Source organism: Adiantum capillus-veneris, chromosome 28 (assembly GCF_014529385.1).
Source record: "Adiantum capillus-veneris isolate H3 chromosome 28, ASM1452938v2, whole genome shotgun sequence".
NCBI classification, from domain to species: domain Eukaryota; kingdom Viridiplantae; phylum Streptophyta; class Polypodiopsida; order Polypodiales; family Pteridaceae; genus Adiantum; species Adiantum capillus-veneris.
The window spans coordinates 119,030,489-119,054,923 of NC_140958.1; the positions used below are offsets into that span (position 1 = coordinate 119,030,489).

General features: G+C 43.2%; 1 protein-coding gene and 1 pseudogene across 1 annotated transcript; one reads left to right on the forward strand and one right to left on the reverse strand.

The window, feature by feature from the left end:
• Positions 1-12,376: 12,376 nt before the first annotated feature.
• Positions 12,377-14,315, forward strand: LOC147421183 (uncharacterized). Its single transcript, XM_086504219.1, has one exon. It carries the CDS (start codon positions 12,728-12,730, stop codon positions 14,099-14,101), a length of 1,374 nt encoding a protein of 457 aa, XP_086360345.1. The 5' UTR covers positions 12,377-12,727; the 3' UTR covers positions 14,102-14,315.
• Positions 14,316-14,852: 537 nt separating this feature from the next.
• On the reverse strand, positions 14,853-14,962 carry LOC147421184 (U6 spliceosomal RNA; annotated as a pseudogene).
• Between the last annotated feature and the right edge of the window lie 9,473 nt (positions 14,963-24,435).

Consider the following 24,435-nt stretch of genomic DNA (forward strand, 5'->3'; position numbering starts at 1 on the left):
TCTTCATCTCCCAATGAAAATAACTTGAGTGCAAGAATCTCCACTTTAATTGGCAATAAAGCTTCCTTGCCATAAACCAAGTGGTAAGGAGAAAATCCTATGCTCGTTTTGATAGCAGTTCTGTAGGCCCATAATGCACAAGGCAACTCTGAATCCCAAGTCTTCCCATGTGTTTGGGTCATCTTTGTTAAGATCTTCACCAACTCTCCATTGAACCTCTCATTGAGACCATTGCATTGTGGATAATAAGGAGAACTGTACCTATGCTGTATATTGAGCTTCTCGCATAGGAAATCAAACAACTCTCCTCTAAATCTTGGTCCTCTATCAGAAAGTAGCTCTAGGGGCACACCAAACTTGTAGCATATATGCTCATAAAAAAACTTTTCCATTTCCTTACTGGTAATCTGTTTGATAGCTTTAGCTTCTGCCCATTGTGACAAATAATCCACTGCTATCAAAATGTAAGCATTCCTTTTGTTAGTCATAGGTAAGGGTCCAATAGCATCAAGATCCCATTTTTCAAACACATCAAAAGCTAGAATTGTTTGTCGCAATTCAAGCTTCAAAAGTCTCTTTCCCATCTTATGGCAAGGAAAACACGACTTGCACCAATGGTTAACATCCCACTGAATGCTTGGCCATACATAGCCTTCTTGCAAAATTTTATGCAAGATGATCTTCATGGAAAAATGGCCTCCACAAGATCCCTCATGATTTTCTTCCAAAATCTTGTAGATTTCTTCTTTCCAGGGCACACGATGCAAAACAAAATTACTTCTTTCATGTAAATCACATCATCAAGAATTTTTTATTTCTTGGATTTTCTTAAAAATGCATATGTTTTGGAGGATGGTAAACCCTTAAGTAGGACACATGTCAACAAAAAATCCATCTCCTTTGATAATACTTCTCTCCCATGATATAAAGGGGCATTTCCCTTTAACACAAACACACAAGTGATCATTTCTTGGGCAGCATCATGAGCTTCTTCATTTTGAGACTTCTCAATATGCAGCAAACTCCATGCTTTGAATTGTTTGAGCAATGACTTCACCTTGAAGAATAAATTCTTCAGTTTAGGACTCTTATTCTTCCATACTGTCAATACTTGGTTCACGACCAACAAAGCATCTCCTTTGATCTACAAGCGTCTAATTCCTAACTGTAAGAAAATTTGCAATCACCTTTTGGAGATGATAGCAACAACAAAGACTTCACTTTCTTTGGATCTACTTCAATCCCATTTTCTGAAATCACATGCCTAAGAAGCTTCACCCTTGGCTGCACCAAATGACATTTTTTAGGGTTCAACTAACCCCTGCATTTATCATACCTTGCAAAAGTCATTTCAAGCTTTTGAACATGCTCTTTCCTTGAACTGTATACATAGAAACCATCTATGAAACATTTGACAAACTTCCCGAGGAACGGGGTAAGGAACCAATCCACTTTTCTTTCAAAATCTCTAGGCCCATTTGTCAACCCAAAAGGAAGGCAGCAAAAGCAGAAACAACCCCATGGCGTGATAAAAGTAATCTTTTTCTGAACCTCAGGAGCAAGGATAAGCTGAAAATATCTTGAATAACCATCATAGACACTGTATCTTTCAAAGCCAGCCACTGCATCTAAAAGTTGATCAATGAAAGGAAAATGGTAAGGATCTTTCTTGGTCACTGCATTTAATGGCTTGTAATCAACACAAACTCTCCAACACCCATCTTTCTTTGGAGTTACCACTACAGGACTCACCCATTAAACATTATCAACTAGCACAATGAACCTTGCATCCAAGAGTTTATTCACTTCTTCCTTTAAAGCATTCATTTTAGCATTATCAATTGGCACAATGAGCCCTACATCCAAGAGTTTATCCACTTCTTCCTTTAAAACATTCATTTGCTCCTTACCCATCCTTCTTAATTTTTGTTGTATTGGCTTTGCCCCTTCAACTAGCTCGATCTTCACAGGATCCCCAACAAAACCCCTTATTTCTTGATATGAAGTGATGAAAAGATCTGGAAACCTGTCGAACATTGTTAAGTACTCCATTTTTTTCTCCTTGTGTCAGATCAGTACTCAACATATTTTGAATCAACTCTTTCTTCACTGGCAATTCCTGTTTAGGCTGCATCAACTCCTCAAGTTGGTCTAAATGGCTTGAAGCATTTATATTCTCTGATAGTTGCAATATTTCACCCACTCCCCTCTTCTCCTTGTCCAACAACAAGAATGACACTTCACCCTCATCACTTGAGCTGGAAGCAGAGCTACTCTCTGAATCTTCAGAACTGTCTTCTCACTGGTAATCTCGGATTCATGATTCTCACTCACATCTTCTAGTGGCATAGGTTGCTTGGTAGTCATATCAAACACCCTCTTTTCACCCTTCTTGCCATACACATAGATTGAGCCCTTGCCCCAATCTTGCACAACACCAATAGCTCTCAACCAAGGTCGTCCCCAAAATGAGAGGAAAAGTACCCCAAGCCATCTGGCATAACATGAAAGTTTACTATAATCTTCACGTTAAAAACTTCAACTTCCAAATTCTTAATAATCCCCAAACACTTCACTTGGCATGGTTTGCTAGGCGAATCCGAAACCTAGAGCTTTCGCATGTAATGAGACCTAGTCTCTCGACACATGACTTTGTGATCACACAAACTTGAGCACCTCCATCGATGTAGGTCTCTCCCATGCCCACACCTTTGTGCCAAGCATTCACCACATGTCGGGTAACTCTCCCACAGCCAACACTCTAACTTGTCCATGCTTCGACTCTTTCTCTGGATTCACTAATGACTTCCACTGCCTCTTGAGTTTGGGCACCATATTCATCAATTGTCCAAAAGTATAATCTACCTTCCACCCAATTAGGTCCTCCTTCAAACTGTAGTTGTTTGGCCTTCTCCCAAAGGTAAATCTGCTACTTCAAACCGCCTACGAGGTCTTATCTTCCTCTTGGATTTCGCATCTTCACCCTCTTTCTCTTTCCCTTTCTTTTTGCTAGGACCTGGAGAGAAATAGCCTTCCCTCTCTCTTTTGCCCATGGGCAGCATATCTGATTCTTTCTTCTCAACCCACACAATACCCACATGACCACCAGAGGTTGAGGCTTGATTTTCATGTTCAGTACCTTGATCTCCCCGTATATCCAAGGCATAATCATTAGCCCTGTTAGGAATCTGCTGGGGAAGTGGAAACATATCGCCTCCCATCCTTGTTGGATTTGAACAATAAGTACTGATATGCCCAGGTTCACCATAATTATAACAGGTAGGGATGAACCTCCTCTACGGCTCAAACACACCCTGTCCACGACCCGCATTAGCATTAGGTTGAGCTTCACATGCCTGGTCCATTCCTCTACCACGGCCACAACCACGACCACGTCCAAGAACATTGAGTCGCAATTGCTGAATCATGATCATCATGTCTTGCATATTTCTTTATAACTGTTCAGTATTAGCAACCCTTTGAGCAGGTTGGCCTCCAGCCTCTGCCTAATTTTCCTCCTTCTGGGCACCATTACTTTGCACAGGGACCGCTTTCCCATATTCATTAAGTCTTTGAGCCTTCCATTCTTTCTCCCCTGGCGATAACGACTGCCTCCTCGAAGGTGGCGAGCCTTTTTAGCTCAACTTTGAACTTCAGTCTTTCTTTTAAGTTTGCCACAAAATGGTCCTTCTTTTTCATTTCCCAAAGCTCGGGCCCGTTTATCCCGTAAACGGGTGAACTGAATGACAAAATCATCAACACTTTGATTAACCTTCTGAGTGTACCCCAAAATTTCATGCCAAACTTCATCGGGTACTTCAATGGATCTGTAGTGTGCCAGGAAAGCTTGCTTCACACGATTGTAGTCCAAAACTACCCCTAGAGTCTGTGCCTGCACCAACTCTTCATGATTGTGTAACCAAACTTTTGCCTCATCCTGTAAACTCTATTGTAGCAGCCACAACAATATAGCTTGGTCTAATATATTTTGCAGTAAACAATTGGCTTCCAATTTTTCAATAAAAGTATCTGCATTCTCATTAGGCAATCCATGAAACTATGGAAACTCGTCCGCCATGTTTGATTGCCACAAAAACACTTACATGTGACGTCGAAAGCTCAAGGTATGTTGATGGATCACTCCATCACCTAATCAACCTCATGACCCTCCAAAGGCTGCAATCCGATTATATGACTGTCTCAAGTATTGTCCACAATTTTCACATACATTTCACATCCCTTTTACATTCTCTGCCTGCAGAATAGACATATTTCACAAGAATTGGAGCATAGAATCACTTGCTCCTCCATGGGGGCACCAAAAAAATGTTAGCATGCAAATGGCAAGAAAAATGAGTGCCTCTATAGCCTTGCACGAATCACACCGTCGGAAGGAAGAACTATCACACCGCCGAAAACACCTGTGGTAAACACTTGTAGAGATTTATGAAAAACCCTCCAAGCATTGAACACACTCAAAATTAGGAGAAACAAAGGACATTGTGACAAATCTTGTCTCGTGGAGATGTCCGTAGAGTATCCATAGGCAAAAAACACATGAGAAATGAAGAAGTTATGACCACTCGAACATGGAGGTGTCCTTTCTCTTGCTAAAAAATGAGCACTCTCTGGAAGTTTTGCATGTGTTGCAGCTATTAAAATGGGGGCTTTCTTATCTTTTATCCCCAAGGATTCTCTCTCTCTTCTTAGGAAACAAGGCTTTCTATCAAGGCACCTTTTAATTGACTCATTTTAGGGATTTTTTGGGCAAAAAAAGAGGTGTCGGTGACCCTTTGACCAAGAAATGGGATGGGGGCAAGTGGATGGGGACCAAAAAAGCTGCCAAGTGTCTTGCCATGCTGGTGAGAACCCAAAAAAGCATCATTTCTCTCCCCATGAGCCCACAAGCCCCTCCATAGCCAAGCCTTGTGAGCTCCTCTCACTTGGCACACCCATAATGGGCTCCCCCTTTAGGCTATATACCCCCCACTCTCCACTTTTTCCTTCCATGTGGGATAATCCTCCCACCACATGGCACTTCCTTCTCAAGTCTCCCAACTCCCTCATGCCCAAAAATTTCTAGATTCTCCCCAAGTAGGAGCACTTCTCGAGAAACTTCCCCAAAGCATAACCTGCGGCTCCGGTCAGCGAATGACACACTGTAACACACAGCTCAAAGCCCATCATCTCGGCTACATCTAGAATTCTTAAATCTCAGAATTTTTAATTCCATTGTCAAGTTGGCCCAGTTTCCCTTGTCGCATGCACCCGCAATCACCTTCTAAGTTGAGACCGCCCACTTCGGATGCCAATAACGCATGATGCACAAGTCCGATTCACGAGCTATAAAGCACGACTGAAAATACTTATTAAAAACCATATTTTGGGGCCTAGAACAACCCAAAACATCAGCATTTAATCTTGGCAAAATCACACCTTTGTACATGAATTTTTACAGGGCCACTTCCAAAACTTGTAGGGCTATGTACACATATATACACGAGGCTAGTGGACAAGCTTTTAAGCATGACTTAGTGACTTTATGCTCATCCAAAAAATGCTTGACAAAAGATGCTAATAATGGCCATAAAATCGAGAAAATGAAGAAAATCAATAAGATATTACCCGCGTGTGAGTGAGTAAGTTATTTTTGAATTTTTGAGTTAAGTATGGCATTTTCTAGTGCTTTTCAGTCATTTTCTTTATTTTCCTTAAGAAAAGTCCAAAAAATTAAATAAATTATTGATAGAAAGACTGGAATTAATTTTTGACTTCAAATGCCAAATTTTGAAATTTGATGGAACAAGCATAAAAAGTTTGGATCATTTTGGATGACATCACCAAATGGCCTAATGAGCCAGCAACTCAATCTGAGCTACCAACATCACAAAGGCTTTCAGGTGTCAGAATTCAAATTTTTTTGATCCGCCGATAAACTCCAAGAGCTAACAAGTCCAATGGGTAAGTTAATAGCCTAGCGCAACCAGGAATCCAAGGTATGTATATCCTCTAGGGCCATTTTGTGGCTCATTTTCCATTGTTCTTTGTGTGTGTATATGAGAGAGAGAACCTGTCTGGCGACAACTTCTACGCGCTCATACAAATGACCTGAGGCTTTTCACTCGCTCTAGATGTGAGGGGTAAGTTCCTAACTTTAAGTAGAAGTTTTTTAAATTCGGGTATGAGTAGAAGAATAGTGGTATGGCCTCATGCAACATAGTGCAAAATGCAGAAGTGTCGGTAGGAAAACTCACTCACCTACTAGACCACTTTACCAAATCGCATCAAAATTTTCCCATAGCATACCCATATTGTATAGAACCCATCCCTATGCTCAAAGCCCAACAAAACATCAATTTTTTTTACCTAGTCAAAATAGGTACGCATATTTTGGGGTTCCCTACTTGGGGAGAAATCATGTTGGTGATACCCTTTAGAATATGTTTGGGGTAACCAATGAGATCCAACCGCTTTGCTACTCCTACTTGACTAACAAATGCCTAATCTCACTAACTCAAATGAATTGTTGGGGAGAATTGGAACACTGATAGGCCAAGTTAGAGACCCTGGAAGAAAGGAGACCAGCTCCTACAACTTGGGAAAACTCAAAAGCCACCAAAGTACTTGACTAGACCATTATAGAGTATGAGTGGAGGCTAGAATGTCAAAAGTTTGATTTTTAATAGATTTCAAAATAGGCGTGACTATTTTAAGTTAGCTCAGTTTTTCACTTTTGGCCAAGCATCAAACAACCACCGCTAGAAAAGGTAGGACTCAAAGGCTTCATAGAGCTATCACCTTGTAAGGTTGATTTCTAGAGAACATATGAGCTGCTCTCCACCATCAAAGAAGATGGCTTATCCATAATTTCATATCTCAACAACACTTAGGTAGAGGTCAACCTCATACAGGATACAATGTGGCTGAGGCTTTGAAGCTACTAGGAGAAGGACAGACCATGCGACACGGTCATCTCTCAACCATTGATATATTTTCAAAGCCGTTGGCATCCTTTGCCAATTTGAAGTGGAAAGGGGTGATTGAATCCCTAAGAATATACCATCAATACTTCCATTTCACTTGCAAGAAGCTCGCAAAATATAAATTCCCAACTCATGCAGTTGCATCAAATTTTTCCCAATCCTATTGGAAAAAAGGTAGCTTGCATGTCAACCATGCACAATATGTGCACATATCTCTAACAAGGCTTAAAAAACCCTCCACAACTACATACCTCGGATCCCCTGAAGTTGTTACCAGATTGGCATATCATTCCATAGGCCAAGCGAAACATTTGCCACCTAGTCTTATTAACTCATTAATACAATGGATACTGATGAGACACCACCACTGCCAAGGACAACACAAACATCTACCAACACAAGGAAAAAGCTAGTCAGAGTTAGAAAACTCAAAGAAGAGGCCGCAAATACCACATTAGCCGCCACCAGAAAAAACAACTCAAGATATGCAGCCATTCTCACGTGATGAAGAAGCAGAAAAGAGAAAATCCAAGGAAAAGCAGAAGGTGGGTGAAAGAGCACAAAAAAGAGCCATAGTGCCACCACTTGTGCATGTGGAAGATCCAGCACAGGGAGCCACTTGGCTAGAATAGGAAAGAGAAGCCTTCGAGCTTGAGAAAGGCCTCTAAGGAAATTTCAAAGACTCCTAGCATCCAAACCCATGGCTACAACTACAGAACTGCAAGAACAATGCTCTCAAGATATGACAACGGCATTTCTAAGCATGAGTGCACACCATCAAAGGTTACAGATACAACTAGAGGTAGCAAAAAATCTAGCTAGAAAAGGTAGAATCAAGAAACAAGGATCAAGATCATATTACCAAGCTAAGAACCAACCACACAATCCTCATACTACAGGGTAAAAGTGAATCCTATCAAGATATGGAAAAGAAGACCAAGGACTTGGAAATGGAGCTCAAGCTAGAGCAAATGCAATGAAGGGAACTTTCAATGGGATTTATGCAAAAAGAGGAGGCTTACCTCAAAGAGATGGCCCAACTAAAAGAAGATCTATATAAAGCACAAGATATGGCCAAAGGTAAGTGATCGCCTATTGATGAAGTTACAGCAAAACCAACTATGCAAGACAAAGGGGCCCTAAAGTTCTTACGGCTTACGGAGGAGACATGGGGAACATCCTCTCTATAGAGATAGCCCCATCAAAAATGGAAGTTGACCCTTCAAGAATTGCAAGTTTATCCATTGAGGCAGAGAAAGATCTTAAAGTAAACATAGCACAAGAGATAGAAGAAATTTGAAAGGAGTATGGAGTGGGAAGAGCACATCTTACGCTCGGTAACTATCGCTCAATTGACTTTAAAGAAAATTGGTGACACATGGCATTAGCAAAGCCTTCCTTGTTCACTTATCAAGTTTGAGCTCTTGCAGGTAAAAGAAAGACTACTCAAGGATCAAACCGCAGACATTGCCAAGCCACACCCCTCAAAAATATGGCTCACTTGCCATCCAAGTTATTTAGTTTTTTATGTGCATGCCCTACTAGAGATAAAGAAGGATCCCACTCTATGCCCTAGGACAAGGGTATGTAGCTAGGACGGTCACCAACTGCTACTCAAGAGCCACCCCACTTGGATCAACTACCCTAGGATGGCACCACCCATAGGAAATCCTACAAAGGAGTACATGGTAAAGACTCTAACATACACCATCCAAATGTTCAAGAGGATTCCGATTACTGCTTCATGTTCAAAAATATAGCCAAGATGATGTTGACCTACCTATAGACTTTCCTTAAGGCTGAATAGACATATGCGCCCTGGATTTATTTCCTCAAAGGCAACCAAGGGATTTGATATGATTTATCAAGGCAATCTACAAATGATTTTTTTTTAAGGTTTTATGCGCGATTAATGTTTTTACCTTCAAGCTACATGTAGACTTTTGAGGAGACATTCTATCGAGGGTTCTGTTAAAGTTATAACATCTCAACTAAATGTCTGAGTGTGATCCCAATATTTATTTTGGCTTTAGGTATTTATTTTACTCATTTGTCAAAGTCTTGGGTAGAGAAATTTGATGACGGGGGTACTCTTAAGGGCCCCCATGCTAGTATATAAGCAACACCTTGCTCCCATTGTATAATCACTAATTCATTGCCTTATTGGTTGGTTCAACAGTAATCTGAGTCCCCCCCCCCCCCCCCCCCCCCCCCCCCCCCCCCCCCCCCCCCCCCCACCCCCCCCCCCCCCCCCCCCCCCCCCCCCCCCCCCCCCCCCCCCCCCCCCCCCCCCCCCCCCCCCCCCTTCTTTCTCTTTCGTGTATTCTTCTCATTGATCTACACTTCCACATCAGCGAATTTAATAGGTTCTTCCTCATCGATCAAAGATCTTTGACCCCGTTATAGCTAACCTTCGAGGATGCTTTATCGGCTATTTGGCAATATAGCTTAAGAACTAGATTGATGACCAGTTCTTCACAAAAGCCGAGAAGAAACTCCGCATTGAATACCAAGAGGCTTTGAAGGCACTGCAAAAAATCGCTCTTTGGTCTAGAGCAGTTGTTCTATTTCAAACACACTACACAAAAATGCCATAAAGCACGTAAACCTATACAGTATCTTTCCATCAAGTATCTGTGTCATGGACGACTCAATTTAGGAGGGGGAAATGTTAGCAGCTAGGCTAATAGTTTTACCATTTCCTATCACTTTGAGCCCATTGTTGTAATTCTATCCTTATTTACGAATGCAAACCGTGTCAAGTCCAAATATTGTAGTTTATTTTATTCATTTGAGGATGTATACTCGGTAATTGGAGCCATGAGCCTTTAGGTTGTAATTGTTTATTACTTAGATGTGATCTCCAAACCCACATTCCCCTAAGTTTGAGTCAAAACCTTCATTTTTAAACCTTGGCTAAGGCATAAAAGCCAACTTTTGTAAAATTGATCTAAGTTTTTGGATAATAAAAAGTGAGCGCACAACTATGTTGCTATCTATGTCGACCTCTTACTTGTTCCATTCATATCTCTCTCGTACGGTGTATCATTGAGCTTCTGACCATAGCTACAAATTCGCAAGTGAAAGCTTTCCCGTTTGATGTAAGTTTCTTGCGATAGTGTGTAACTTTTGATTATGGCCATCTATGTCCTGCTTTTGCTTGTATTGCATGATTCACCCATCTAAATCAAGTTTTGAACATAGAAGCAGATCTAGAGATTTCTTAGAGGATGCTATAGAATTCTTTGGTTGTGCAAATAGATTTGTTGAAACTAGGCTGTAGAAAACAGGCATGACTTCGCCAAGGTGTCCAAATGAGGAGCTAGTAGTATAGGCATGTCTACAATGGTATGGCCTACTCAGGTAGCGAGTTTGAGTGCATTTGAGGCGATGGAACTATCACAAACCATCACTTGAGGCTTAATGGAAAGTAGGTTAGCTTTCACTGTTTGACGCACACTTGAACGAGTCAACACGAACAATACACATTTAGAGCTGTATAAATACGACAGTGATGAACAAATGCAGTACTACAAATGCGATAAACCCTACATAGGATAGTTGTCAGAACATAAAATGTTGTATGTGGTTTTCGCTTTGCTACCATGGATATGGTGAGGCTTGGCTACCTGCCCACAATGCAACATGACACAAACTTCACCGCAATGGTGGCCATAGCTCACTTGGAAAGTTTATTTTTTCTGTTGCATCAAATCCTTGAAAGTAGGACTTGGCATGAATTAGCCATTGCGGCTCACTTCAAAGTGATTGTTCCATGGTAGAGGGTAGATCATCTGCATGAATAGGCTTTGGCGGTGAATTTTTGAGTGTTTGGATGCTGAGAGTTTTCTTTAGAGTTGCATCCAACACAGTGGTTAGAGGGGCTACATGTCCTCCATGCATTGAAGAGTAAAGGTCCCACTGAGTGTGTGCGCTACTTCTAGAGCTCCATGCTTGCCTTGTAATAACCACTATAAAGTGGTAGCTTTTTTTTTTCAAAATTCGTAGCACCTCCAATTGGCCAACATGTACAACACTCGCGATCGGATATATCATGGAGCAGCTTGAGAGTTTTCAAATTTCAAGAAGGACAAGATCACAATACAATTTGCAAATTCACAAACACTCAAACATGTATGGAAAACAAAACCTCTATTTCTGATTTGGTCCTTCAAGGCTTCAAATTTGGCCAAAGCACCCACAATGCAACCACTATTGGAAAGGGCTGGACTAAAAGAGTATATAGAGCTTCCGCCGTGTGGAGTAGACTACCAAGGAGCTTCTGATGTGTGGAGTAGACTACCAAAGGGCATATGAATTGGTAGCAACCATAAAGCACGATGGCCGAGCAACCATCTTGATTTTAAACAACACTCTAATCGAAGTGAATATTTCAGAGGAGATAGTGGCAAAAGCCTTGAAAGTGCCAAGAGAGAGTCAAATGATGAGGTACATGGACAACTGTTTGAGCGCAACGTACTTCATTGTTTTCACAGTCGAATTGAATATTTTAGAGGAAACAATGGCAAAGGGCTTGAAAGTGCCAAGAGAGGGTTAGATGATGAGGCACAAGGACAACTGTCTGAGCGCAACGTACTTGTTGTTTTCATAGTCAACCTCTTCAACATAGGTCTATTGCATGGGATTGTTGTGTGCTAAGGCCCCTGTCACATTGGGTTGGGCAAGAGAAGCCCATGTTGAGATGGAAGACGCTTATTTGCCGCAACAAAAAGAGATAGATGGCCACAAGACGATGTCGGAGGGGAAGTCTTGCATGCCCACCCAACTTTCTACAACAGTGACTATCTGCAAAAACAAGGCCGTCACTAACTTGACGACGGCGGCACTGCCTAATCAGACCGAGAGAGAGAGAGAGAGAGAGAGAGAGAGAGAGAGAGAGAGAGAGAGAATTGCTTACAGAGAATTGCCTGAGACCGAAAGCAAGCGGGCGGAGAGAGAGAGAGAGAGAGAGAGAGAGAGAGAGAGAGAGAGAGAGAGCAGCAGCACTCATCTCTTCTGTTAGAGTTTGCCGTTGTCGGCTTTTTTAAAGTGCGCACTTTTTTTTTTGCAACAAGCATGGCTCCAAAGAAATGTTGAACAACATATACACATCTTAAAATCAGCTTTCAAAAAGCGTAAAAATGTTGTGTACAACATTTCAAAGGCAAACCAACCACCATAGAGAGACCACGCCTTTATCCTTACTTTCCCTACTCTTCACTCCCTGTCAAAGCAGGCATGCCAACAAATGTAACGATAGCAATAAAAGTGGATTTTGAACTCAAAAAACTTTAAACGGCCTCAAACGAATACTATAGTTTATGGCCTCAAACGAATAGGAGCCCTTGCTTTTCCAAACCTTTGGGGCCGTTGATGAGCTGTCATCATCCGCGTTAGGCTTCCTGCGCCCATGCTTATTTCCTACCATTTGCGAGGCCTCTGTGAAGGCATGTCGTCGCCATGCTCCCCATCTCTTGCCCTTCTTATCCAAGATTACATTGCTACCCACTTCAACCCATTTCTGGGTTTTCGAAGTTTTGCATGAAAGCTACGATCGAAGGCGTTCATTTCTTCGTGCGTTTCTTCGTTCAAGTCAAAGAAAGTGCTATGGCGGCTTTGGCTTTCTGGCATTTCTGAGAAGAAAATATCACATAGCAATGTCAGGCGGAAATGGCAGCCATGGCAGAAGCCCGCCCATTCCCTCTTCCTACTAAGCAAACTGGGCGTTGCTGATTGTTCTTAATATGCTGGACTTGCTGTGGAGTTGCAATAGGGCCATGCGCCCTAGAGAGTGCCCTTCCAAAATGCATAGCAGGCGAATTGCTCTAAGGAGGCACGTGGCCGAGGAGCCTTTTGACAAATGCACATCTGAGTACTACTCCGGCAGAAAAGGGGTACAAGGAAGGAAGTTTGTGCAGGAGTTTGCGCCCCAGTCTCTGTCCAATTCAATGTACATTGCCGATGCTCCTGGCAAAGGTGATGTACATGGGCATTCTTTGACACTTTTTGATTCTGATGGAATGGATGTATTGGGCGCAGATGTTGATGGCAAGGGAAAGGCGAGGGAAATGCATTGGTCTCAAGAGGATGGTTTTCTTGATCAATCTATTGAACATGGCAAGGTAAATGCATTGCCTATTGACCAACAGGCAGAAGACAAGCAGGCTAAATTCGACGCATGCTATTCAGGTTCTGAGCCTTTGCCGCTTTTTGCATCGAGTGTTGATGAGAGTGATGGCATCACACCAGGGGTGAACGAAATGGGCAGTAATGTTTCTGTGTCAAGGGGCAGCGATTGTGTACATGGTTTCAGCTCACAAAGAGGGCTTCCTACGGAGGAGGAGGAGGAGGAAACCAACTGGGGGGTCAGCATGCCTGCCTTCTCCTTGTCTCCGCCTAGGGGCGGTGGCGGGCACGGAAGAACATTTCCCCCTCCTTTGAGCTCAGTTGCGACACAAAGTTATAGCGATAAGCTGCTGGGGCAATCGCCTGGTGCCTGCAGTGCAGGCTTCTGCCTCCGCTCCTTTCGCTGCAATGGACGGTTTGTTCTACAAGAGGTGAAAGCCCCCACTCATAAGTACTTTCGTGTATTGAGAGGAGATGGGCGTTTAAAGCTCGAGTTGGTCAATGCAGAGAATGATACAAGTGCAGAGGAGGAGGAGGAGGAGGATGAAGCAAGTGAGTCGTCGGATGTATGTGTGGGCGTAGAGAACTCCGACTCTGTCAGGGAAATGGTGTGCACATCCAAGGTATGTGCTGAGACTGCATCCGTAGGATCATCACACACATCCATGACACTGTATGCCGAGGGGACATGTGTAGCATCTTCCCAAGTAGAAAAGCTGATGCCACTTGACTGCAGAGCAGCGGGGATCGCCATAGAAGGATGCGGAAAGGCAAATGACCTTGCGGGTAATCCTTCGTTGACAAACGTGGAATTAAAGAGGAAGCCATTGATTTGTGCAGTTCCGGAAGCTCTAACTACGCCAGGAACGAGGGCAATTGCATCATCGGAATCACCTTCAAGCCCGAGGTGCGTTGAGATTAGGGCTCTCTATAGCTCCGGACTGAGCCCCAGAATGAAGAGCACCTGGGTTCGCCCAATTTCTGCTTTCTAACAATATGGTTTCTGCATTATTGTGTTGGGCAATCAAACCAGTAATGCAAGCATCATCGTGATAGAATTTCAGACCGACTCACAGTACTCGAAGAGAGCACTGGTCTTTTGTAATTGATGTAAAAACATTGATTTTTAGGATCTTGGTGGATAATTGTTCTGCCGAGCATATTCATGTGGACAATGGTTACTTAGGACTGCTGTCAATTGGCCTCTACACTTATATTCCTCTCTCTCTCTCTCTCTCTCTCTCTCTCTCTCTCTCTTCCCTGGCCTATATCTCACACGGGCATGGGAGGAGATGGGATCTACGGTGGGATGATTGAGGACCGTAGATCACGAGCCTCCGTGGACAATGTAAACTGGGGTCCGAGTTTACTTCGCCCCTCCCCCCCCCCCCCCCCCCCGCCCCACGGGATTGAACCCACAACCTAGGGTTTGAGGGCCATTTGGCCTATCCACCACGCCTGTGCATGTCATTGTGGAATGTACACGTTTTCATGGAGTTTTAACGTGCAAGAGTATCGGAGCTCGCAAAAGTAAACTCGGGTATTTTTGTAAACTCGGGTACCCGAGTTTACAAAAATACTCGAGTTTACTTTTGCGACAAGATCTACGGCGCGCGCCTAATGTCGGGGCCCAAAAGTGATGGGAGCCTTTGATGCCATCTCCCATGCTCGTGTTAGATATAGCTGAGGGTGGGACCCCTCTCTCTCTCTCTCTCTCTCTCTCTCTCTCTCTCTCTCTCTCTCTAAAATTTGGACCATATTTCGATTTAGACGTGTCATCCTTGCATAGGGGCCATGCTAATCTTCTCTATATCGTTCCAATTTTATCGGATGTCCTTGAGCCTCAAGGGGACCCCATCAAGACTAAGTGGCACGGGCATGGGGGGTGGGATTTGCCGCGGGGGCATTGTGGGTCGTAGATCCCAGTGGCGGTGCCGAAAGTAATCTAAAGTACCTTAGATTACTTTTTATTACGTAATCTAGGGTACCTTAGATTACCTTCGGTTACCGCCCTTGTGCATACATGTTTTAAGTAAATTAGGGTCCCACGCTTCAGAATGCGCCCATGGCTTAGTGGTTAGGGTATGCGCCTCTCATGGGTGAGGTCGCGGGTTCAAAAACCCACGCCCTCAAAAGGGGGGTACCCTAAATTACTTTCAAAACATGGGTACCCTAGATTCCTTTTTACAAAAGTAATGTAGGGTACCCGCATTCCAGATCTACGGCCCACAATCCCCCGACCGTAGATCCTACCCTCCCATGCTCATGCCCATGCCACTTAGTCCCGACTCTCTCCCTCTCTCTCTCTCTCTCTCTCTCTCTCTCTCACACACACACACACCAATTTTAAATTATTATTACTTTGAAATGTTCTTGTGTGTTTACCCATCTTCAATAGGCTACATTGTGAAGTCAAATCCATTTGGACCAAAATTAAGTCCCCAAAGGCAACTCCAAATATTGATATAGCTATTGCCTATACTAGCTTAGAAGTCATCGGAGGTCACTGGAATGAGACTTTCACCAAACTAGCCCTAGAAGTCATCGGAGGTCATTGGAATGAGCGACTTTCACCAAACTAGCCCTAGAAGTCATTGGAGGTATTTTGAATGAGCTACTCCCACCAAAAAGAGTTCCAGTGTAGGTGGAAGCTATAGTCCCCTTCGCGAGGTCTCCACCATAGGCCCTTTAGCCCTTTAAGGGTGCTTTTACTAGCCCTAGTAGTCATCGGAGGCCGTTGGTATGAGCTACTTCCTTTATAAAGAGTATTTCACTTGAGTTGGGGCACAAGGGGTATGAAATTCTCATAGGTGGAAGCTATAGTTCCCTTTGGGACTTAGAGGGCTCCCCTTGAGGGTGCTTTTGAAATTTGGAGGACCCTTTAAAGAGAAATGGGTTTCCCCATAAACCTTTTACCTTTTCAATTTATCTTCTTGAATGAGTTGTATGATGTTAAATGCCCTCTAAGTAGGGGTCCTTCAAGACTCAAAGGTTGTCAGGGAAGGGCTAGAGGCCAGGGCCAGTTTGAATGGAGCTCGAGGTGCTCTATATGAAGGGAAGTGGTTGGGTGGAGAGTCATAGTTCAGACTTCCTCTGGTCTCAGAGTGCTATCAAAGCTAAACAGGTCCGTGGAGCTATTTTTGGCAAAAGGCATGTATGATAGCTCCCTAATTCAGGCTCTTGATGAGGAGGAAAAACCTTGTCCAAGACTCCTTAGCAGAGGGAGGTGTTGTCGCTGACCTGCAACCCCTGTGGTGAACACATCGACACTCTCTCTGTGCTCGAACTCTCGACAGTTCCATAGAGGAGAGAAAAGGGAAACACAACAAAGATATTGTAAGCAAATGGGATGGGATTCACAATCTTAGATGCACTCTCATTTGCAGTCAAGGTACTGCAAATGAGTCTGGTACTAAAAGGCAAAGCCTACAAATGGTGTATATCACTCAAGGAGAAGGGTCACAAACTTGGGTAGTCTTTGAGAGCTTGTTTAGAAAGGAATTTTTGCCCACAAATGAAGCGGACAAAAATTCTTTTGTATGTGACAAGTGCTTTATGCATCAACATAAGACACTGTTGGAGTATATCGTGCACTATCGTGATGAGATTCTCAAACTGAAGGGTTTGGTTACCTTTCAGCAAGTGCGTAGGTTCATTCGTCGTGGGTTGACATGAGAGCTTAAGAAGCATGTCAAAACCCACGACCCTAAGATGCTTGAGGAGGCTATAGTGCAAGGGCATATACATGACGATCCCGATGAAAAAGCATTGCATAATACTCACGTGTCTAACATTGCACCTGAAAATGCACAAGCACATCATGGGCATAATAAGAGAAAATTTATAGTAGTTGTATATGATGCATCCAGGAAGCCCAAAGGGCCTAGGGACCATCTATCTAGTGAAGAGTTTGAGAAGGCTAAGAAGAAAAGTTATGTTTTACATGTTTAGGGAGTGGAAATGATAAAAAGGATTGTCCTAAGGAAAAATCTGATGCCGAAGGTAAGGAGAAAGTGGTGCACATGATGCAACTATTGTCTCTTTGATTCCTCCTCTCGTTTCTCCAATGTGAAAGTAACACACACTGAAGCAGTGTACGAGTGTTATATCACGGCCTCAACGTGGCAGTCGATCTTTGGTGCACACGAGTTGGTGTGTATGCATGAGTTTATCCACTTGACTCCTTCTAAAACCCTGGGACCGCATAGAAGCATCAAAGTTTTGATACCACTGCTTAGAACCCTGCTTTAAGCCATAAAGTGCTTTCTTGAGTTTGCATACAAGCTCCTCCCTGCTAGGTTGTTCAAAACCTTCAGGTTCCTTCATGTAGACATTTTGTTCTAGATCCCCATGAAGAAAGGCTGTCTTCACATCCATTTGGACAAGCTCCATGTCCACTATGGCGACTAGGCCAAGCAATGTATGTAGTGTACTCATCTTGACCACTCGCAAGAAGATTTTGTCAAAATCATCTCCCTTTTGCGGTTTGAATCCCTTAGCAACCAAACTAGCCTTGTACTTAGGCTTAGGATCATTAGATGTAAAATTCTTTTTAAAAACCCATTTGCAAGGTAAGGCATGCTTTCCTTCTGGCAATTTAACCAAGTCCCATGTCTTATTATTCATCACAGTCAAGTTGTACTCAGATTGCATGGCCTGCTCCCACTTGACCTTGTCATTCATTTGCATGGATTCTTGATAACAAGATGGCTCTGTCAGCATGATATAATCCAACCTTGGCTGAAATCACTTAGGAAGATGAGAGGATTGAGTAGATCATCTCAAAGTCTGACCGCTACTCTCTGGCCTGTCAATTGTAGCGCTGCTACTGGAAGGTACATCACTAGGCTTTTGAGTTGTCACAGATTCTGAGGCAATGTCCTCGAATATGACCTTTCTATATTCAATCTCTTAAATAGGTTTATATGCATCTTTGATTCATTGAAGATCACATGTGAGCTTCAAAATACTTTGCATGATTCTGGGTGCCAAAGACCATAGTCCATCTCTCCATCTACACCATAACCAAGGAAAATGCACTTAATTGACTTTGGGTCCGTCTCTTTTTGAATCTCTTTGGGCACATGTGCATATGCCTCATATCCAAAGACACGTAATTGATCATAATGTGGCTTCTTGCCAGGCCACAACTCTTTCGGAATCTTGTAATCCAATAGTGTGCGAGGTGACATGTTGATAATGTGTATTGTTGTGAGTACTGCTTCTGCCCCAAAACCTTGAGTCAAATTTTCTATAAAAATCATGGTTGTGACTCGCTCCTGAATCTTATGATTTGTCCTTTCTGAAACTCCATTTTGATTAGGTGCGTAAGGTGCAGTAAGCTGCTTCTTAATACCTCTCTTATTGCAAAAATTCTCAAACTCCTTGAAGACGTATTCTCCACCATTGTCAGTCCTCAATCATTTGATCTTCTTGCCATACTTATTCCCTACCAATGCTAAGAATTTTTGGAAAGTACAGAAGACTTGATCCTTATGTTGTACAGGATAAACCCACATCTTTCTAGTGGAACGTTTATAAAAGTCACAAAATAGCTAGCTCCCCCTAGAGACTTGGTCGGCATATGACCGCAAACATCACTATGGACAAGCTCTAGTGGCTGCAACCGCTTCCTATTCAGTGGCGATGAGGTCGTCCTAGTTTTCTTACCATAGATGCAATGTTCACAGATAGAAAAATTGGAATAATTCAACACAGGCAAGTACCCAAATGGGCTAGTGTTTTCATTCCCTTTTGGCTCATATGGCCTAGCCGGCTATGCGACAACTTAGTAGACGGTAGCTCGGCTACAGATATACAATCCTCTTAGGTGAAAAATTCCTAATCATTGTGCAAAAGATATCCCATGAAGAGGGTAGAGAGAAAAATAAGAAAATAAACTGCACTTTGTCATCAAACTCCATTCCTTGAGATGTCAATTGATTAAAAAGTACATTGGCTGCATTCAAGCGCTTGAAAACTGCATCACCTTCTTTCATGCGAACCTCGAAGAGATTCTTCATCAAGTACACTTTGTTGCTTGCACTTTTTCTCTCATAAATATTGCATATCTTATCCCATAGGGATTTAGCAGTAGCTTCATTCACTATAGTGAAATAGATAAATTTGGCTAAATGTAAGCGAATAGTGGACCTTGCTTTTGCATCTAACATCTTCCACTATGCTTCTGCGTAGACATTTCCCTCTGCACGCTCAAAGATGGGCTCTGATTGACCTTTTTGGGTTGGCACATCTTGGATTTTTTGTTTCCACATAGAAAAATTCGTGCCATTGAACTTTCTAATATTGTAAATGTCCATGTCAGCATAAGAGGCCATGTTTGCAAGACTTGAGCAGTATGCTTAGGATGCCAAAATTTATGGTGAGAAAACTTGGCAAGATTTTGAGAGAACCTCCCCTGTTGCAAGAGAAAAATCTCAAGCCAAAAAACTCAACCCAAAAGAGTGCTCAAAGATGCATGAAACGCATAAACAGACTTACAATTCTTTTTTGGCAGAGTCTCCTTTGTCCGGGGAGTGAAAAATCAACCTAAAGTGACACATAGAACACACAAAACCAACTCAAGAATGTAAATCTGGGCATAGCCTGTCAACTCTCACTGCCAAACAACTGCCATACTCGGCGTCAAGTAAAATGTACGAGTAGATACATAACCTATGGCGAGGGTATCGTACTGGGAACTCTAGCAACCTGTATCACCGAAGGTGTCTCAACATTTGAGAACACCATAGCTCAATAAAATCTCGTGCCAGAAAGTCAACCAAGCTTGTGAGAGAAATTGGGGAACCGAGTTGAGAAATTGGGCTTGCAACACCGGAGAAGCAAAGCTTGAGCATTAGCAACGCTTGTGAGCAGGAAATTCAGGCTGGCAAGCAGTACTAATCACTTGAGGAAGGGAATCGATAGCACTATCTCATGTTGGGTTTGTTTTGGTTGTGCGCGCACACACACACACACACTTGAAGCAAATTGGCATCCCTCCCTGTAGATCTCGAAACCATCAGTCCAAACCAAGTCAGTCAATAAAAAAAAAAATGGACATGAAATAGAGTGTGCAAACAACATGTACCACTCCCCATTGGCTCGATACTCCATCCACACAATCTATTGCAGGCTCGAAGGGATCTCGAAGGTAGGGATAATTGTGTAGCCCGTAGTTGGCTGTAGACAAAAATAGGATGCTCAAGATTGAGCAGCGCTAAGCCCTTTGATCATAGTGAAAAGAAAGAAAAACTAGCATCATCAACAACTTCGATCATCGATGGGTTTCAGGCGATTTTGGCATAGAGAGCGAGTAAGAGTGTATCAATTTTCTTGGTGCTCCGCATTGGCGTTTTCCCTGACACCGACAGTCTCGCGGATGATCTATTTCCCACGGATGATTACGTTCATCGACATGCACATGTGAGGTACCTCTATCATGGAGGAGTGACACCCGGCATCGGGTATATTGGAAAACACGTGTTCGGCATAGTTTTAGCTTTGACCTTTGGCATTTCCGTTTGACAGTGGAAATCGGCATTGGCATCCTAGCCTACAAGACCTTCACAGTCACACTTGGAAGTCATTTGGAACCAGTTTCTTTGTGGATGATTTTGCATTCACAAATGCATACTTTTCTTGAGCACATACAATGCTATTGAGCTATTTTTAGAGTAGATATCCCTACAGGGATTTGTTTACCGCATCAAGAGTTTTATGGCGCCTGTTTGTGCATGATTACTCATGTACATTGAGTTGCGGTGCATACTACCCATTATACACCGTGTGGAGTCATTTTTTGACATTTTTTGGCAGTTTCCCAGTCATTTCTAAGACTCGGGCCGAAAGAGACCTTTTTCAGACTTTGGCTAGTCCTTTGTGCTTGCTTTAGTCTTTGGAGAGTCTTGATTTGCTTTGCAATCCCTTGGTCCTCAATTCTGTGCTGCTATTCGGTTTTGCTTGACTAGCTGCTCTCTATTTGGCCTTCAATCTACTCAAAAAAACTGAACTATGTGTGTGTGTGTGTGTGTGTGTGTGTGTGTGTGTGTGTGTGTGTGTGTGTGTGTTTGTGTGCGCGCGCGCAACACACATACACACACAAACACACACACATTGTGCCTTGATTGGTTGACTAGACTATCCACGGGCTCCTTAGAGTTTTGATTTTGCTATGCTCAATTGATTCCTACTGCAATGGAAATGGCCTATTAACTTTGAGAGTAGTAGAAATTAGAGAAGTACTTTTATGAAATTACTTTGTGAGCATAGCGGGTGAACATAATTGATGGTAGTAAGATAAACATAGAATTTAGTTAACTTGGTATGAAGAATACTTTTGTAAGAGAGAGAGAGAGTTTAGAGAACATGACAATAGTTGAGGACCGGATTTTTTTGGAGCTGGTCCCCCCTCCAATAGACATTTGTACTATAGTTTACCCCATCAAGAGAGACTTGTTACAATACAATCTTTGTGCTCCTTGTGACCTAGGTGATGCAATGAAGATGGAAAGCTTCATGCATCATGAGCATAACACAAACTTTTGTGGAAAGCATTAACTATCCCAAGCCTCAATCCCAAGACCTCAAACACCTTCGAAGGTGGAGAGAGCTAGCGGGGAATGAGGGTAGGGAAGAGGAAGAAGAAACATTTCATAGGAGAAAGAATTAGTTCCTCACTTATCATCATTCTTCTTGCTAGAATATATAATAGCATAGTAATGAAGATGGAGAAGATGGCAAGCTTAAGCATTGAAGCATGGCTCTTGGTTGGATTTTCATTCCATAGCCAAGAGTGTTGGTGTAGGCTCTCAACCTCCCTACTTGCTTGGAGAAGGAGAGGGAGATCTTGCACTTTGCACTTTTCACAATGAGAGTTTGTGTGTGTGTGTGTGTGTGTGTGTGTGTGTGTGGGGGGGGGGGGGGGGGGGGGGGGGGGGGGGGGGGGGGGGGGGGGGGAGAGAGTGTATATCCCCTACTTGCTCTGGTCGACCCCCTCTTGTAGCTCATGCTTGGAACTCATTGGACCCCGCCAGACCTAGCCAATCACAAGCAAGAGTCACACCAAGCAACAAGGGTAGCCTTGGGACAAGTGTCCCCCTTTCCCCTTTGAGAGAGAGGGCTTGATAAATACTAAAATAATTAATTAAATCCACTAAATTATCATTGGACCACTTGGAAGGCCAACCAATAGGCTTTAGGCACACCATGAGGGTAACCTAGCTAGGGGCTTGACATGTGTCCTACTTGCCTCTTGGGCAAGGGGTGCCCTTTGGGAGAGAGAGTGGTCAAGAAACCACCCCCCCTTCTTGCATGATTCGCCTCTTTGACTTTTGTGCCACCTCAAGCCCCTCAACCTTTGACCTAGTTCTCACCACAAGCTTGGCCCTTAAGCCCCTCAAGCTTCGGTTGGGTCTCACCTCAAGTACAGCCCTAGCATCTCAAGCATGACAAGCACCTCAAGCATCTCAATCATTAAGCACTTCAAGCATCTCAAGCATCTTAGTCATCAGGCATGGCAAGCACCTCAAGCTTGGGTTAGGTAGGTCAAAGGACTTTTAACACGTGAAGCTAACCCAAAGGTCTTTATGCTCCATTGGGTAGCCTTGCTCTTTGATAGACCATCTCTCATTTGGGCCTCTTTACAATTGGCACCATGTTGAGATAGATCTATAAGCACATGTCTATATCCTAACCCTTGTTCTCGTTTATTCTCCCACATTAAATGATCGGTTTAATATGAGAAAATCATTTGGGTTGGTTAGATCTTAGATTTTATGACACCTACTAAACAATTGAGCCTTGCTCAATTTTCTCTATAAAACATATCCCTTGCAAGATCGAAGCTTCAACTTGGAGGGCCTACACATGTGGTGGGTTACGGGAGAGGAACCGACGACCTTTGATACCAGATGTAGGGGCATAAATTGCCCCATGTGAGTGTGCATGTAGGAAGGGGGAAGGAGAAGAGGGAAGAAACACACTTTCGGTGTGTTGGATGGATACGCCGCGACGGACGTCAGCACAACGAGAACTCACCTAACATGTAATGTCAGCTAAGGACGAAGCTCGACCCGCAGACGCGTGGAAGCAAGCATAAGGTGTCAAACTAGACTCGACCGACTCCTAACTAATTCCTACAGAGGTCTCTACCAATTGTCTAAGTCAAAGCCTTCAAGAGTGCATAAGAGGAAACTTCCTACAACGCTTTCTAGAGCCGAACACCCATCAAACAATCTCGAAACACCATAGAACTTGAAGGAGACCCTACTAATACCAATAGGTCGCTCTCCCTAAGGACTATGAACCAAAATCCCGAACCAAAACACCTGGTGCAGAAACACGTAGGATGTCTGGCTAAAATCTGCAGGTCTTCGTTTTCGAAATCTAAAGTGCCTAACGTGTAGTTCTACTCAATGTGAACGCGTGGATATGCTGCAATGCAAAATCGGACAACATATGCTCACCCAAACACCCGATGAAGCTCGTAGAAGGAGCTCGCAAAACCGGACCGTGCGCGCGCAATGTAGGTATCGGTGCGTAGCTCTCGTCGAGGGCAACACTCTGCACTTCTTCGCACTCGAATCCGACCATCGGGGCACACGTAGCATCAAGATGAAGCTCACACTCTCTCTCTCGTACACAGTACGCTCACTCACAGACTCCAAACTTGTTTTTAAAATGACAAAAGGTGTTTCATTTAAGTTCAAAAAGTGGTATATATACCTTACAATTTCTCAAACCCTAAAGTTCCAAAATCAACCATCTATTCAATCTAACTATCAAAATTGGGATACAATCTGGAAACTTCTGTAACTCCCAATAATTACAAGGTGAAAAATCAGGTTTTCCTCAATGAATGAATAATTACAAAAAATAATAATCCTCCTAGTAGTTACTGTTGTGCGGTGTGTCCAGCTTCTAACAATCCCCCCCTCCTTGCTCATGTCGTCCCCGACATGGCCTTGATCTGCTGCTTCATCGTATCGTTTCTCGCATCTTTAGCAGTGATTCGTACCTAGCATGCAGGTTCAGCATTGTTGGGCCAAAAATGTCAGTATTTATGGTGAAGAAACCTGTATAGAATGCTTCTTCAAAAGCTTGGAGGTGATAGGATGGTAGAAACATTATCCGTTGATACAACGCATGTATCACCTCCTTGGAAGGCTGACGTGACAGATCATAGGCGCATCTGTATGTATCCTGGAAGAAGAAGATGATGTCGGTCACCTGGCCTGGCTTGAAGGTCTCGAATACTGCTAAGATGGTTCGGCAGATTTTCCTCATCATAATGCATGTAAGGTTAGGTGAGCCAGTGAACAACTTT

Coding starts and splice junctions, on each gene's coding strand:
- LOC147421183 (XM_086504219.1), top strand. CDS start 12,728: ATGCTGGACTTGCTGTGGAGTTGCAATAGGGCCATGCGCCCTAGAGAG.